The sequence below is a fragment of the Argentina silus genome (genome assembly GCF_951799395.1).
Source record: "Argentina silus genome assembly, chromosome: 12".
Lineage (NCBI taxonomy): Eukaryota > Metazoa > Chordata > Actinopteri > Argentiniformes > Argentinidae > Argentina > Argentina silus.
This window is the reverse complement of record NC_139666.1, coordinates 10,377,450-10,395,630: the sequence shown is the minus strand read 5'-3', so window position 1 is coordinate 10,395,630 and position 18,181 is coordinate 10,377,450. Positions and strand designations below refer to the sequence as shown.

The following is an 18,181-nucleotide window of genomic DNA, read 5'->3' as shown; positions in this document are numbered from 1 at the left end:
TGCCTCGCAAGTCTGTCCAGTTTGCCTGGGCCAGTGTTTGTCTAGCCAAACAGCAATGACATGTTACAAGACAGGCTATCACAAAACATCTCCTGCTGTGATTACATTAGGCTATAATTCACTTCTGCAGCAGAATAAAGACAGTCAAAATTGCTTGTTTCGGATCTGAAAAGAATGTGGTTAAATCTAGGCCTGCAATGAAAAATGTAAGAGCTCAAGGCAAGGGTCTCAGTTGTATTCCAGTTCTGAGATGTTCTTTTATTAAGTAAATTAAGTATTTTAAGTAAATCTACCAACAATGTTTCTTAGATAAACAACAGAATTCATGTGCTCTGCACAATGCACACAGCCACATATCTTTAACCCTAGGCTGCCGTATGAGACAATGGTGCTCTCTAACCAAGTATTTAATTCAAGCATTGGAATGAGTTGGCTCGATTTCAACTAAAACATTTTTGCTGAGTCAAACCACTGTGCCCTTAAGGCTATGGCTAACTTGTATTCATAAAGAATGATATAGGCTACAGACAGTGAGTGTTCACATCTCTTTGCTACTCAGCCCCATGGCATGTCCTCTGCAATTCACAGCAATTGTTAACCTGTGGCATTTCAATCCCCCTTTGACAAGACAGGAAGACCACTACTAACGTTGATACAAAAGGCTGGATTAGTGCTTCATTCAGGGGCTTCTTCACAATGGACTACAGTCATCCTGTGATGCATTTCAGCGCTTTGCACAGTCATACTATTTCAGACTTATCTCTTTGCATGTCTGCTGCTGTCCACAGAAAACACTTCCTCTGGCTAGCTTGTCATTATTCTAGCTACATTTCACACGCCAGCCACAGTGATCAAGTTTCAACTGTATAGGCTGAAGAGGGAGAACCAGTTTAAGAGGCCCGATCCTCCTGTGAGTACCACACACCAGCTTTCTCATACACAGTTGCAACATGCAGTCGTGGTTCCACAGAGCTCTAGTAATACTACTACAAGATTATTAAATAATTGGGTTGTCTTCTGATAACCACATAACTGACACTAGCATACCACTTATACATTGGCATGCATTCTTCATGGTGCTAACGTGGCTGTTGGGACGTAGCCTTGGTTTCACAATATACTCTACTGTGATTGTGGAAATTATTCAGTCATCACCAGAGTGGGAGAAATCAAAGGGAGGATAAATGGCTCTCCTCCATAAGGGCCTTACAGGCCCTGTGCCTACTGCAGAGTACGTCTATAGCCCTTGCTCAGCTCTGCTCTGCTGTGTGGAGGAGCTGGCTGCTCATCTCCACAGTAACAATAAACATACCCTGGGTTAACAGAGAGGAAATGAGAAACGCCTTCCTGATATTCTAAGAGCCAATTCGACAAATTCCTCTTACAGCAGCACAGGCTACACCGAATGTGAGAGAGGGAGGTGTCTGTGCTTCAGACAACCCTCCAATAGCCTGGGTTACTATGAACGTAGGCTTACATTATCACTTTCCCTCAGTCTGTTCTATATTAGTCAGCACATCAAAGGTTGACTGACTTACACGTTACGAGTAGGCTAGTGATGTACATAAGAAAGCCAAGACCAGTGATTCAAGACCCATGACCGTTATACAAGGCCCATATCAGTTAATTGAATCAATTCAGCACGATTCCATTGTTATGCTGATGTGGCCTAAAGACATGACATGGTTTCATCAGTTTCTCATCAAATCCAATCCCCTCAATGAACAGCTTGTGTTTCAAACAAACCCAAGCTCTGAAAAGAAAAATGAGCAGCACATGTTTACAATCACTGTGTATCTCACACATTCCTTTGTACCGAGTGCCCATGCTCAGAGCCAGGTGGAGCCACACTAACACTCACATTTACCAAAGACACTGACAGAGGGGGAGAAATCCTCCCTTTTAGGTGTGAAACACCTCTGTACGTTTATGCTTCACTTTTGAACAGCAGGACGGATTTCTGAGCCATGCAGATTATTATTATTATTATTTTTTTTTTTTTGCTAGACTGAGTTCTACAGAGGGGCAGACAGCTAGCTATCCTAGTACCCTCTGAGCTCCCTCTGACATCTGATCCTAAGGAGTTAATGAAATCAATGTGTGCCTCTTAGCAGAACAAAGGCTCAAAATCAACATTAAAAGGCGATAAGCTTCAGAGGGGAAAATAATGGTGACCTTCGCAGGAAAATCTCTTCAGATATACTATGCCACATGATGGTTAGGCACCAACATTTATCTAACCCTACAGTTTGATAGGGAGTCCTTCCAAGCCATGGTATTTAAGTTGGGGTATTATCTCCTTTACACAGGGCCCCTTTAGAAGGGCCTCTCTGTATTAGTCCCAGAGCTGCCAGAGACCCAATGTGGCTGTCAATGCTTTGTGGACACACACTGAACAGAGGAGCAGCACACACTCAATATTCATATTCTGAGGCACCGCAAAGCAAGCACCAGTGTCTGAGCCAAAGTAATATATTATAGAGATTCCCAGGGACCACCAATCAAATAAGGAAATAGGGGGTGAAGTCTGACACACACACACACACGCACGCACACACACACAGGCAGTGCGGTCAGTCCGCCAGAGCAAAATCCTGATAAGAACAGCAGAGGTAAGCCTATGATGCAAAACCAGGGTCGGCACTGACTAACTGACTAACTGACTAACTCTGGAAAGAGAATTCCCTCAACTGCTGTTTATTTATATCCCTCACATCACTTCAGGACTAGTAGTCACCTCAGGTTTAGCTCCTCCTAACAATCAAAAGGACAATGCAGCACCCAATATGACACCATGACCCAGAAGAAAAACGGTATTTTCAGCACAGAAAAATGGGAAACCATACGGGCCTATCATCAACACGTAGCCTTTTCACAGGTCTCCCTGGCTTAATAGAGTTTACCAAATACAGGTTGAGGGAAGAAAGGCGAGTCTCACCTGTAACAATGCCAGGGCTGACATGTGCTTAATGAGGCCATCTATAAGACGGTCATCCGAGAAGCCCGGCTATATATAGAACGGAAGTGGGATTGTTTTCCTGATTGCCTCGGGCTATAGGCCCATTCACACACTGGACTGTTTGAGTGTGTAGACCTGCATTGTGCTGTGACACACCAGACAATAGAGAGAGCAACCTTCAGCTTGACTTCCCCATGACTGAAGGCTTTTTTTTTTTATTATTTACTCCACCTCCTGCCTGTTAACAGCCAGTGCTTTTTCATCCACTGATTCTACATGAATGATTCTCCTCAAATTTCCACACTGTTGTCATAGCGACTTGGAGATTCGCACCAGGCTACTTTGACCTTTATGTTGTCGGAGTGAATGGACACTTTGCCAGCGTCCGATAAAGAATGCCTCTGTGAAATGAATTTTAATTTGGCGAGATTGAACACATGAAAATTCCTGGCCTTGCTTTTGATAGCTTTGTGATGTCCATTATATTACTGTCCATTCATGAGTACAGACAGGCAGGAAACAGCCTGCACTGCTGAACTCAAAGTTCAGTGAAACAATCACAGTCCTTACCCCTGGAAGAGGAAGTAAAGGTATGGGAGAATGGGCGGCCGCGTCTCTGTTTCACCCATTGTGTACAACTATGCCGTCCGTTCTCACCGCCATTGAAAGGAGGAAATTACAATAGACAAAACTTCTTTTTTTTTTTTTTTCATAAACCAGTCTTCCAGGCAAACTCCACAATGATTCATTCCTTGTCCCGGGAAAATCACAGCCAAATGCTGTCCACCCATAGTTGGGAGGGTGGGTGAGTCTGGCTGTCTGAGACATAAAAAGAAACGGTTTCATTATTGCTATTCAGTTTCTGGAAAGATCTGTATGAATAACAATTTCTGACAGTGTTGTATCTATGCAGTAACATCGCAGAGATGATGTGGTGAGTGGAAAGCCAACAGTTAGCTGGTTTAATGATTTGCTAACTGTGTCGTGGGGCTAATGTAATGTTCTACTAGGCTATACAATACTATACCATTTGCCATTAACACAGTAAAAACACTTTGACTGCTGAAGTAGGCTACACAAAGGGTGCCACGATGTGAGATGGCATGATTATGTAGGTAATGAAACAGGTAATGTGGTGCATTTATCAAAGGGATTCTCTTGCTCCCTATCTCTTTCTAATGTCGCAAGGAGCGGCCTAGTAACATCCATCATGTCATTCTTTATGCCTGCGCAATTTAGGTAGTGTGTCACCTTTGTAGCCTACCCCCAACATGGCCATGACTGTCAGAGGAGTGGACTGTTATGGCACTATCATAACACCAGCTAAAGTCTGGAGGCACTTAGTTTATTACCTGACATAAGAACACGCTTGGAGCAGTGTTCTTGTAAACTTAGTTAGGTCTAGCTCGATGATGGGAAAACAGCCTGACATTCTCTGGGATTATGTGTATTATTCAATTTACCCCTAAGGCATGGATGAGGTCATGCTGTCACAAGCAGAGTCAAATAGCCTACAGTCTGTGACTTGGGGCAAGTAACCCAATTTTTCATCATGACTCAATGTCTACATGGATTATTTTGAAATTAAAAAGATGACAAATCTAATCTGCTCATTAGTCCTGCTAGCTTTAGTATATCCCCGGAGGATAACTGTTAATGAAAAGACAGGTCAAACCGCTCAGGTCAATTTGAGAGCAAGCTGAATCCTAATGGGATTTTGGAGACACACTTCTTCCACCCTGACAATTGAAGATCTAATGCCTATTCTGCAATCAGAGTGTGAGAAACCTTTTGTGATCTGTCATTTTCCCCCTATCCAAGCTCACCCAGAGCACTGAAGAGTTGAGACATGTTTTTGAAGCCGATCGTTACTCAGAATTTACAGTTCCACCTGAGGCTGTGGAAACTGACTCAACCTGACAAGTATCTAAACTGTCAGACAAAACATTGCTCATCCCTTACCAAATAAATCTCACCTATTTCACATTATAGTTAAGTCAACACAGTGCCAAACACATATGTTACATTAAAAACTCAAAAGTTCCTTCCTCAAAGATCTGCAGTGTGCTAATGAAGGTCTCCTTCAGGTCTTACCTGTCTGACCTTTCTGACCTCATTGACAAAGAGGAGGTTGGTAGTTGTGTATGAGCCACCCACCAGCTGCTCCAGCCTCAGCCAGCCCACACATGTATTAACAATCTTTATCAGGTTTCTTTTTTGGACCATCGGGAGGACTCCTAACTCTTGGAAACACGGCCAAACAGGACAAAACACCATCATATGTTCATGAGATCAGGCTGAGGCCAAACAACCTGGAGCATCACCAATTCCTCAGGATCCCATCATCGTTTCCTGCTACTATGACTTTTGATTGATCTTTACTTTATTGATCCATCAGATCATAAGGCACAGTGCAGGCAGGTGAACTAGCAGATAAAGTGCACCACCTAGCCAAGGGCCTAACCTTAAGTATGTCAAATGCTTGGATGGGAAATTTCCTTGAACAGTGGGAGAACTCTGAGTCAGACTTAGGCAGATATTTGGCTGAGGGTTGGGGCTTCCTGCTATTTGATCAGGGTCAAATATTAACAGGCAAGGTTTAAAGTCGAGAGTATTTCTCTTCATGCGTAGCATCCTTATTCACAGTCTTTCTGGTAGCATTTCTAGTTCAGGAAGACATTTTTTTAAAATGGCATCTTGACAAGAGAGTACAATACGGGGAAAAAATAAAGTCATAAAGTCAGGACTCTGTCATGATGTGGACCTGTTGCCTTTGTTTAAAGCAGATGTGCACATCTAATAAATCTCTCCAGGGTTTTGGCTGACATTCCACAGGTGTTCAGCCCAGGCTGTTTGGAGATAAGACCTCATGGCCACTCATCACCATCATAGAGGTTTATTATTAGCCTAGCTTGTAGCAACAGTAACGCATGAGGCTAAGAAACTGACCATTATACAGAGAGCACATGGGAGAGGGGTGGGGTGACTGGTGTGGTGTAAAAGGCTATGAGGTAAACATATTGGAAGCCACACCACAGCTGAACCATCACCTTCAATCTGTTTCAAATGTGACATTCGTTCAAGGACCACTGGGCCAGAGACGAGATCATGCAGCCCCTCGAACTACACAGTCATAACAGCTAGCCCTCTAGTTCTCGCTAGGGGTTTTCAAAACAAAAATGTTAATCAATAACAGCCAGCTGCTTCATAAAGAGGTACAGTTAAAGAGCACCACAGACACAGACACACACACACACTCTTGGGCTTGGGGCTGATACAGCACACACTGACTGGAGGTTATGTGGTTTCTTTCATAAATGAATTATTATCAGAATGTCAGTTCTGTGGAATGCTTCACTGGACCGAATGTGTTAATTAAAGCGTGGAATCATAACATATTTGGCAGACCAGAATAATTGTGGTTTTAAACTGTATTTTCTCAAAGGAGCTAATGAGGTCACTCTAAATTTCACAGGGTGGTACAGTAGCTTTGTTTGCGTTCCACATACTCCCTCCACTCAAGCTGCTCTCATGTTCAGAAACTAAACCGTCGTCTAAATACAAAGGCAACTCAATATGCATAGCTGCCATTCGGTTACATTTTAATTGATGGCCTAGAGGGAACTAGTGAAATTAAATGGTGGGGTTAAAAGAGTTAAGGCAAGCATTTAGATATAAACTGCCTCAACCCTTGAGAAACAGTACCTAATGCAATTACTCAATGTCCTCACACACCCTATAGGGTAGATACTGGTTAATGTAATGATCTGGAGAGAAGCCAATGGCAACTGAACTGAACCAATCATAGCACTAAAAAGCAGACTGGAAATCACTGCATATTGTTAGCGTCCTATTACGTCGGAAACTGTGACTGTGGGAGATCATATGACTCCAAACAAATGCGATAGCGGTGAACAATATAATTATTAATGATAAGCACGACTGTAATTGGGACAATCTCAATTTAGCCTGGTCTCTATTACCACCACCGAAACCCTTTAAATGCAACATTGTTGTTCCTAGTGATGACATCAAAAAGCTTGCAAGCCCGCCTCAGTCCATGGGACCGTTGGCATGACACACAACACTCAAAGCCCCCGTTGTTTCAACGCTCAAGCGCAGGCCTATCAAACCACTTGGAACAACCATGACACATAAAAACATCCCTGTCATGATCCATGAGTCCAACTTATCAAACACAAGACCCTCTTTTACTAACAGAGTACGGAGAACCGAGTGTGATTGCAGCACATCATCAATTTACTGTTTCAAAACAAACACCATCTTCCGAGCGGAGTAGAGTAACCTTCTCCTGTCACATTTTGTTATGGGTGTGTGTTGACCATTATCTAACCCTGACATTACCAGATCAGTCTGATAATGTTTCAGTTTAAAAAAAAAAAAGTGACCAAGTTCTGAAAAGAAACGATGCACACTTCCCTGTCTTTGACCGCACAAAACAATACTGGTGGCCTAATGTCTGATAACGAGGGCCCTTCCTTGGTTCAATTAAACCCTTCCCATCACTAGACATTAAATATCTGGTCGTATTACTGGAATAATGTGCTGCTACATAATGTGGCTACTGTTCGGACACTGATTCAAACGCTGTCAGGTCAGTGGCTCTATTGACACCCTCTCTCTCCTCAACCTCAACCTCTCTCTGGTGCCACTGCCAGCACCTGTTACTGGCCAACTGGCTGGGCACCATGGGAACCAGACTCTGCCGCTGTGACTACAGGCCTTGTGGGCACTTCAAAGGGATAACTTGATAAATAATTTAATCGATAAATAGCTTGATTGACTAATACTAAACATTCATCGGTAATGCTACAATTAGTCGGATAAAAATACTGCATTAACATATTGTAGCATAATTGACCTACATCATAGAAATTACGTTGAGCGTGCTGTATTGTAGCACAAGTTTTCTATTGTGGCATTAGCAAGCACCTGTCTATTGAGCTGTACTGTACCTGTTGTGGAAATGAAAACCTTTAGTCTAACACAATCAAATTTCATCGGCCAATTGTGTCAAGTGTTACCTGACAACTCAGTTGGAGTCATTGGCACTGCTTGATGTGGAAGTGGCAGATGGGAAAAATAATACATGTTGTCATAAAAATCAATTTCAATCTTATGTTGTTTACTCTAACAAGATGTGGACTCAAGTGAAACTGCAGCTGTGTTGAGGCCTATTGTTTGAAAATCAATTTCAACATGAAAAAGCTCCGTTTTAAGTCAGGTGTACTTTGAGGCAGACACGAGGGCCTTTCAAGGTTGGCTACAACTACATAGTTCAGTGAGGATATCATGATGTCATTGATTTCATTTTACCTTGTTGATCAAATTAAATCTGAAAACGTATTCATACTGAAGTTTCAGAAAGAAAAACTACAGTGGATAACTTCTTCTCTCACCCGAGGTCCTAATAGTGTTCTTCCAGCAGAAGAAAATATCTTGTGTAAACATTCAGTGGTAACTTCAATGACTCAATCCCATGTGGGCGAGCAAAATCACTACATCTGGGTTGGTCTTAATTTCAAAACCACCGCATTTGTATGTAAAAATAGGGTTCACGCATCAAACAAGACCACACCGTTTAGATTGGCCCTATGCTGCGTAATAAACTATTTTCTGTTCCTGTTTGGGACACAGGATGTCACCCGACTTTATCAGCTCGACCATTCCATATTCCAGAATATCTTATAAAGTTCCAGAATATCTTTTTCTATTTTCCCTCAACATAAGTACAAGTAGCATACAATTATTTGTATCTCTTTAACTGAACATGTGCTAAAGGTGTGCATGTGTTAAGAATCCCCAAACACCCCGATGAGCATCAATAGGCGAGCAAAGATCAAATGAGACCAAAATTATTCAGCCAAGCGAGGCTTTCTAGTCTCTGATAACATCGTCAAGTTGACACGTACGTAGTCGTAGCACAGCAAAAGTTTACGAATTGTCACAATTTCCCGTTCATGGACCGCCTTGACGAGAAATGCCTTCACTAGAAATTCAAGTAGCACGACGGGACTTGACAGGTTGAATAGACCTGTCAAGGTACAGTAGTTGAAGAGGACAATAACCCCAAACTATTTTCTAAACAATAATTTAAGTACCATCAACAAACCATCATTCAGTGTTATCAATCAATTAGTCATCAATTCAAATCATACACAAATTACTTTCAAAGCTGACTGTAAAATGTTTGTAAACTCGCCGGGATTTCTCTCTCGTAAGACATGTTCCAACATATTCTTGCGAGCTATTCCTTCACTACACATTGGCGAAACTCCCAAGTATACTCATACTTTCTCGACAAAACTATACCTAGGCAAATAGCTGGACACAGACATGTCCAAGCTGTTCTCGATGTATATCGGTAAACATTACGTTGAAAGTTAAATAAATTACCTGATAAATGTCATCGATATCCCAGTAGAAAAAGTTTTCCTACAGTTTATCTCCACATGAATCCCTGATGGACCAAAGGTACGACGAACTCCTCCCTCTCCAGACTAAACTCCATGAGGTCATTTAGCTAGAACGGGTGTGCGCTGCGCATCGGGACTACAGGACTGGTAACCAAGCAATTTGGACCCCCACGCAGAATGCATGCCTCATGTGCATGCAATCATTTAATCGAAGTAGTCTTCATATGAAATCAAAGGAGGTTAGGCTGAATTTGAAGCAGATACCTTTCTGTGTGCCTGTGCTACAGTGAATTCTATACGATGAAAGTATGCAATTGGGGCTAATACTTAGCTCAGTTATGTTTATTGTTAGTTCTTTGCACAATGTTCAACATACATTTGACATTCTCTGGGCTTTACCACAGATCCTATGGCTTTACCATAGGATCTCTTAGGTCTAGGAGTAAACTCAGATATCCATATTTAGGCAAGTCTATGGTGCCACCATGTGGTCAAAACGTTTCATGACACGTGCACTATGCCATTTAAAACAAATCATCATTGGTGACACTGATTAACACCAACATAACATTATTACTCTAGTAACAATGTTGTATTCACATGTTATTTCACAATAATCAAGTGCTTGGTGACTGAATATGAGCAGTTCGACCATCCGTTATTATATGAGTGCAATAATCAAAAACCTGTCAACAATGCAAAGAGTTATCTGATTGATTATCATTAATAATATAATCTTGAGGATTGAAGAAAGTGTCTTACCAGGAAATAAAAAAGCATATTTTTGCTTGAAAAAACAGCATACATCTTACAGTCCCTCTTGCTTCTTCTCTGTGAGGCAGGGTTATTGTTGGACTCTGGTGTTTTCTCAGCAGTCGAGCAGACGTCACAGGCTAGGGGCAGTCAACCCCATCAGATGGCTGGGGATGGCTGGGAATGGGCAGTCATTGGCAAGGAAATGCACCCTGTCTGCACCTCAGAGGACCACCAACCACTCCATCCCTCCAATTCAGACACACAGAATGTCATACACAGATGGTGGCCTACCAAAGAGATGTGTGCAAGAGCATCACCAAGCTTTTGTTCTGCCTGTTATGATACAAATGTTATTAGTAGCAGTTTTGTCAAGCAAACACACCAACATAGACTTACAAACAAAGACACAACTATTGACGGCTCTCAGCTGTTCATTAAGAGGGCAACCACCCGAGTGGATTACCATACAATTAATATCAAGAAAGAAGCTCCGTCATGAATTGTTCAACTATTTACATTCTGACTATCACAACATTGGGTAAATCTGTACATATACAATTTTTGCAATTATGAGGAACTTTGTGCTTTGGATTCGTCCCTCTAGAATTTCTGGACATTGAGTGTGTGTGTGTGTGTGTGTGTGTGCGTGCGTGCGTGCGTGCGTGCGTGCGTGCGTGCGTGCGTGCGTGCGTGCGTGCGTGCGTGCGTACGTACGCCTGCGCGTGTGTGTACGCCTGCATGTCTCTTCCAGCCCAAGCCCCTGTTGATCAAAGAGGCTCAAACACAGACTGGAAGAGGGAACAAAGCCAGCATCTCCTCATACTCTGCCCACCTCACCATCTGCTGGAATGGGAGCTGGTTAACAGTCTGACAGCTGTTGTAAAAACATTTGTTTCCAGTGTTATGATATGCTACCCCATCTTACAAAGTGCCCAAGGGCAGTATGGACCTAGCTATCTTCCCGATTCCCCATAAAAGGTCTCCTTCTCTGGCACTGACATCTGACGTCTTTGCCACAAAGACAGGAAACAAAAGATGAAATATAAGCAGTGAGGAGTCTGGAACGTGGAGACCAAATGAAATGGGTTTTGATCTGGTTTTGGCCCCTGGCTGCAGTCATTCTCTAACAACACATTCCAGACAGTATTCTTCCATCCTGCATATGGTCAGACCTCAACACTTCTCTATGCATTCCACAAACCTTATCCTTACATAGCAGTTATGTGCTTTCATTTACTCAATATGCCTATACTCAAGTGCCTGCTGTAGGCTACTGTATATGTCAGGCAAAAGCAGGCAGGCAGACTCTACAGATATAACTATGGACATCATTTTTCAGTAGTAGAAGTGGAGAATTGCCACTTCTATGACAGAACAAACAGCTACAGTACTAACCAATAATTAAGTGTGGGCACTACAGTATGTCAATGGCCACTGCTTAAATGACTGAACAGTGCTTGGCTGAGTTCATCCTCACAACAGGGAATCTTTTGTGGGGGTCGTCTCAGAGATGCCCAAACATGCTGAGAGCTTCCTACAAAGACAGCGTTTAAGAGCATATATAGCCATGGGTGAGTTTCTGTGGAACACCATGATGTCGGCATACTGCTGGCTTCACGAAGAAATGCCATGTTAGGCTTAGGGCAGGGCTGCCAAATGCATATATTTTTGTTTTACTTGTATGATTCAAGCATATTGACAGTGATTTTATTGAGTTACAGTTGCTTTACCATATCATGAAAGTCAGATGAGTTAAATCTGAACGGTGAGCATAAAATTGTGAGGCAAGGCATTCAATGTGATAAAAGATGCTCTTGTCGCCACCCTGTGGTGATAATAAAAATGTCAGCATGTGAAAATCCTGACTCATTTTATTCCATTGAATCAAACTAATTGAATTTAATTCAAGGTAATTAGTTACAGTGAGCATAATGTGAAGGGTGCAAAGTCTAATGATAAAATAAATGAGAACACTATCCTTTTCTGGAATGCCACGCATTTTCTTTTATTCGAGCCGTAAACAAGTGCCAAGCTTTTCATTATGAAACAGTCACGGAAGAAACAGTCAAAAACCATTACCAGCTTATCCCCTCTTATTCAACATACTTATCCCAATTACCCATGTACTTTGAGTCGACTTATGGTAACAAAGTATCATATATATATAAAGGCACAATATAAATGCTGGTTTTTAAGTATACCCAAAAAGCCCAATACCCCTGCAAAGCTCAACATGCTTACCTAAAAGTAGCAATGTCAGAAATATCAACCAAATCAGACCTTGAGGAAAACTGAATTTGATTCTACATTAATGAACATGTTAAACATTGAACTCTTCTTCTGACATCCTCTGTTGGTCCCATCATGTTTGTAATACTTCCTGTTCATCTTTCACAGTTGACTTCACATGTTTCCCATCAGGCCACTCTTCAAGCCACGTTGGCTCAACACTTGCGAGGTTGCTGGATGAAGAAGGTCTTGGGTGAGTGTGGCTTCTCCATGGCAGGTCGGAGCTTGCTGTGCCTCACGCTGACTGGGGTCTCTGGAAAGTCATGGCCCAACTGCAAAAACAGGATATTCAAAATAGATTTCAATTCATCTTAAATGCTTAAAAAGCCATCTGGAAGGAATCATGCATGATGAATGAATCAGATCGGTTTTACATCAGAAACCTGATGGGGTTTTTTTGTTTTATTTTGAACCACTTCATGTGGGGTACTGATATAGGCGAGGACCCCTCTACTGTCACTGCAAGGCTGAGATTCTTACCTTGTCAAGTGTTCCAGCCATCAGGACACTCACCTGCTGCATTCGGTTGGCAGTGGCCAGAGACCTACAACAGAATTAGACCTTTAATGACACATTGCAAATCAATGGGAGAGATGACAAACATTGTAAAGTCATATTTATTTATCTATCTGTTAACCCATCCACAATAATACAACTTTAAAAGCTATGTTGAACCAAATTAAATCAAGTTCAAGTTCAAATTATGTCAAGTTCCAAGTGACACAAATCTTCAAGCCTTTTCTAAACTGTAGATACCTGGGTTTATCAGGTCTTTTGGCTTCCTTCTCTGGATTGACATGAGCATTCTCATCCCAGAACTTCTTGGCCACCCGTTTACCCCCAGCCTTCACTGTGGAGCCAGAATGGAACTGTTAAACATGCAGTCCCAACACACATCTACCATGGAATGCAGGAGATGGAAAAACATCACTCTGGTCAAGCAAACATGATCAGTCATGTCATTGAAAGTTATAGTATTAACATTTGTAAATGTCCAGGAAGGAGTTAAGGGCAATCTTACACTAATACACTAGAACCGAGAGCCTGTTAACATTTACAGGGCAAGCTACTTCCAGTTAGTCAACTTTGCCATTAGAAATGTGGGACACGGGAGTGTCAGTGTTGGCAGTTAGACAAGTAGATTTGTGTTCTGTAGTGTGTTCAAGAGTACAGTACATCATTGTTTTTGCCCTTCTTGATCTTCAGTTGCTTCTACAAGCAGATGAGATCAAAGTTATTTTTACCCACATCCTGTTCATGTACAGAAAAAAAAACTTCCTCTGCAAAACATCAGTCATTAGTCCTCTATAGGACAGACAAAGTCCACGATAAATCTGAGGATTTTCAAATTAAGAGATTCAAGAATTATGGCCGAAACTGAGTTCATATTTGGATGACAACAAAGTGTCCTAGAGAACTTTTTTCTGGAGCATAAGCAGAGTACATTTCTGAGACATTGTGCATATGTTGATGTACACTCCAGCACGACGTGGAAATGGACCATATGTACACTTTCCATGTCACAAGTGTTTTAAATGATCTATTAGTTAATTAATTTGGAATATTGGGAAGGGTTTAGCAATCAAATCAATTAATGTAGGCTTTTTAATTTCAGTTTTAAATGGATGACAGTGGTCTAATTATGTGTGACTTTACATTTTGATAAGATTATATAATCTGCAGACAATAGTAGATATTAGTAGATACATTTAAAAGAAAATCAAAAAAAAAAAATCAGTACTGCTCTTATCCAGATCGTCTTCGAGCGCTGGTTTGAGCACAGTGTGTTCCCTTCTTGCACAATAGGTTGCTCTCAGTTCTCATCACACTCAATTCTCATTACAAACAGAAACACTATCGCACGTATTAATTACCGCACGTATTAATAAGCACTTATAGAAATAATTACTAGGGGAAGGGATCGATGCAATTGAGAGTAAATTAATTAAATCCAGTTTTATCCACGGTGCGCTTGCCAAGTTCGAACATGCAGCGGCAGCAACATTGTTTGTCACAAATGTTTGCACGTTAAAACCAGAAACCTTTAGATGCACTCTAAGTACATATAGTACTACAAATGGCTTAAATTCAATTGCATTATCACAGTGTAAACAGGTCCAATGAACAACATCATCGAATCATTTTTACATCAAAACATTTTTGCAGAGAAAAAGCTGAGTGAACATGTGTATTCATAAATAAGGAATATACCTGCTGGAGGATGGCCAGCCTTCAACAAATGAGTCTCCCTCATCCCAGATTTGGATAGTTGCACCATTCTCAGTAACTTTCTCAACAATAGCAAAACACAACGTACAACGCCCACTTGGTTGTTTTTATAGTGCTGAAACAAAAATGACGCCTTGCATAGCTGATGCAGGAAGCCAGTAGCATCAGCGTAGGTTGTACATGGACTGATCTATTCCATAGGACTACATACCCTCAGAAGTTCTATTTTCTATCCATATGAGTTTAGATTAGCGCATCGTGCGCAGTGTGACAACAACAATTCTCTTTCCACTCCCACTTTCGTGTTTGCAGACCTGTTTGAATCTGGTAGGTATAAGCAATATGGCGATGACTTCACCTTGACTCCAACAGCGCTCCCATGCTGCTATCCGGCTCATTTCAGATCTGCGCAGACCAAGGGGGGCTTTAGGAGTTGTTTTTAACTGAGCTCATCCAATGGGTTCGTCTCATCTCTCGTGGGAATGTTTTCAATAGAGCCACAATGAAAGCCCCAGTGCATTTTTGCATGAAGGTTGATTAAATGTATGAGTCAACCATATCAGTTTCTTTTTGTAAAATCATTATATAAGTCCAATCAGTACAGTGAGTAATCTTGAATTGTTGATAAAGATGATGAATTACATTTCATCTGAAGATAAAATTAGTAAATTGATGTCCTTGCAAAAAAACATGGATGTACTTTTGAAATCAATTTGGATAATTAATCTGCATATGACACTATTTGCCTAAGTCTTTTCTCTCAAGGACTGTATTCATTCTGGAAAATGTGTGTTTATTTGGAAAAGGTCTACTATGGTCTTTATGACACCTTTTCTAGTGAAAGAACTGTATGTATGCAAAGAGAGGAGGACAGGATGGGAAAGAGAAGGGAGGAGTGGTAGAGCTATTCATGGACTAAACGTTCACATTTATTTCTGTTGGTGTGCATTAGAAAATGGCAGTGAACCATCCCATGAAAGGTGCAGGACAGGGAATGGAAAAATAAAGATAATATATCTGCAAAGTCACACAAATGTCTGCAATTACACAATTCATTTAAAAAACAAAAGTGAACTTTTATTATCTTTGCATGTTTGTGTTATGATGACGCCATCTTTCCCCACCTCTCTTTATTTCTTCATATATTTATATATCTATAGATTTAACATGGCACAAGTTGATTACCAGTGCTGATGAGCGTAAACCAGGTGTCATTTTTTTCTGTATTTACAATAAAATGAAGGAAATGTACAAGACTTGATGGCATACACAAGTTCAACATTAAGTACGAATACTATTTGATCCCTCTGTACAAACTAACATCATTAGATTATTATTATTTATTTTCTTTACAGATATGAGTTCATGATCCATTTTGCCTTACACACATACACATTCCCCATCTGACTCTTTACCACAAACCTTTCCTCACATGACTCACACCTTCACCATGCTACCACATCTACGGGTTTTCAAAAGAAAAACTAACATCTAGACAAGAGCAGGACGCCGCTCACGATGAATGTCCAGTGTCGCCCCGCCAACACACCCACTAACTGCATGATTCCATCTTCTTTTTTTTTTTGAAAAATAAAAACAACATTCCTTTATTTCCTTCTTTGGCTAACGTTCCATCTCTCCATCTGCCATAGCTCAGTCACATCGAACCACCCACATTCACTTTTTTTTAAGAAAAACGAAACAAACAAACACACAAATAAAAGTTTATGGAACAGTTTGTCAGTTGTAGTTGTGGCAAAGTCGTCCTATACCCAGGAGTCTGGGGAGCCCGGGTACTGCTCCGCCCGGTAGGAAGGCCTCCGTGTGGTGGAGTAAAAGTCCACGTAGTTGGTGGTGGATTTGAGTCCATGCGGCTGGGAGTTGTAGTCCGCCGTGGGGGGGAAGGTGACCACTTCCTCCATGTAGGGGTCCTCGTAGCCGTGAGGAGACTGCAGGTACATTCTGTAGGTGTCGTAGTTCCGCCTGCTTGCCTCCTCAGTGTAGTACACCGGCTGTGGGAAACACAGGACCAATTTAGCCACAATACGCCTGTCTAAAATCACAGTACCATTATTCGGCCTAATTCAAAACTCCAGCGTATACATATCTAAGGAAGTATAATTGGGAGAAATATACAGTTGAAATCCTAGTAACAACTAACTCAGAGCTAAAGCCAACTCTTTTCACCAAAGCTGTATGACAGGAACATATTGTGAGGGTAGAGAGAGTGGTGTCATGTCCTAACTGTACCAACTGTTGACTGGCCTGTCTGAGATGAGGTCGAGGGGCTCAACGCTCCCTCCTCCCACTCCTTCTCTCTTTCTCTGCCTCTGTTATCTGAGTCAGCGATCACAGGGACGTGTTCACACAGTGACAGGTGCCCGAGACCTGCCCAGCCCATCCCCATCTCAGCAGTCACATCCACTCTGGCTCTCAACAAAGACTGACGTGCTGGAGCTCTCCCAGCACCCTCATTCATCCACACCGGAATATGTGTCAGTCTCCTTGCATTAGCGAAGCCGAGCGGACAGGGGCGCCTGCCCCGGCCAAGTTTATAGAGCGGGAGAGACAGACGTCAAACCAGAGCCGACTGGCTTAGAGTTTCTGTGTGTTGTGTGTTGATTTACCTGTGTTCTTCTGGGGTCCTCCCTTGTCGGTGAGGAGTAGGACCCAATATAAAATGGTGACGGTTTACCAGACCCTGGAAAATAGAGATGCATAAAAGATGAGCATAACATCAAACGGTAGAGCCCACTTTAAAGTTGATTAATTTGTTACCATACACTACAGTACATCAAATATCCCACATATCCGCTTAGGGAGGGTTTCTGAATATGATTACTTTTTTGCCGCTATGCAGCACAGAGCGGAAATACAACACACAGTAATCGAGTTCGGCACCCGCGCATTATTGTTTGGAAAGCCTGTGGGATGGTATTTTCTTTGGCAGACTTTCATACCGGCGCGGAATCCTGAAAACTAATTTTCCACTGGGTTCCCAGCGTGGCTGGGTTTTTTACGGCCGGGCCTCTGTGTGAGAGTGGCTGGGGCCTGGGTAGCGCCAGGAAGGCAGGCGGGCATGTGGGCAGACAGGCATTGATGGGGAGAATGTGATGGCTGCAGGCTACTCTGTTTATCCTGCCCTCTGAGTGCCCCAGCGAGGGGTGAGAGCTCTCCATCTGGCAGTGGCGTGTCTGGGTGCTCAGCCTCTGCTCCACCTCAGGGCCGCTGACAATGGTGGCTCTGTAGTGGGTGCCCAGCCGACGGCGCTCACAATGTGGGCAGAGCAGCCTCTACTGCTCAGCAGGCCAACTTCAGCATAACAAAGGGGCTTGAGTGCTCTTTTGAACTTTGCCGACTGGCTAAGAACTACCAGCCTCTCACTAGGAGTGATAAGAAGGAGGGAAGTTCGGCGGAAGGGCTCGGGGAGAAGGGAGGGGTGGGGGGAAGGGCTCGGGGAGAAGGGAGGGGTGGGGGGAGGGGGAGAAGGGGGAGAAGGGAGGGGTGGGGG

The 18,181-nt window shown here is 42.4% G+C and overlaps 3 protein-coding genes across 4 annotated transcripts in view; all 3 read right to left on the bottom strand.

Annotated features, from left to right (window-relative positions):
- Positions 1–9,443, bottom strand: part of tanc1b (tetratricopeptide repeat, ankyrin repeat and coiled-coil containing 1b) — a 101,483-nt gene extending 92,040 nt beyond the window's left edge. Inside the window, exon 1 of the mRNA XM_083681645.1 lies at positions 9,377–9,443. The gene's annotated coding sequence lies outside the window, so the exon portion shown is untranslated. The remainder of the gene's footprint in view (positions 1–9,376) is intronic.
- A 2,688-nt stretch (positions 9,444–12,131) lies between these two features.
- dap1b (death associated protein 1b) lies at positions 12,132–14,804 on the bottom strand. Its single transcript, XM_083681650.1, has 4 exons — positions 14,653–14,804; positions 13,198–13,291; positions 12,922–12,985; positions 12,132–12,713 (listed from the first exon to the last, which is right to left on the bottom strand). Exons 1-4 carry the CDS (start codon positions 14,717–14,719, stop codon positions 12,597–12,599), a joined length of 342 nt encoding a protein of 113 aa, XP_083537776.1. The 5' UTR covers positions 14,720–14,804; the 3' UTR covers positions 12,132–12,596.
- Positions 14,805–15,618: 814 nt separating this feature from the next.
- Positions 15,619–18,181, bottom strand: part of LOC310812894 (plakophilin-4-like) — a 69,094-nt gene continuing 66,531 nt past the window's right edge. For both annotated transcript variants that reach the window (XM_083681646.1, XM_083681647.1), the window contains exons 21-22: positions 17,298–17,371; positions 15,619–16,682 (exon numbers count right to left, since the gene is read on the bottom strand). In XM_083681646.1, the coding sequence (XP_083537772.1) occupies positions 16,437–16,682; positions 17,298–17,371 (320 nt within the window). In that variant the 3' untranslated portion in view covers positions 15,619–16,436. The remainder of the gene's footprint in view (positions 16,683–17,297; positions 17,372–18,181) is intronic.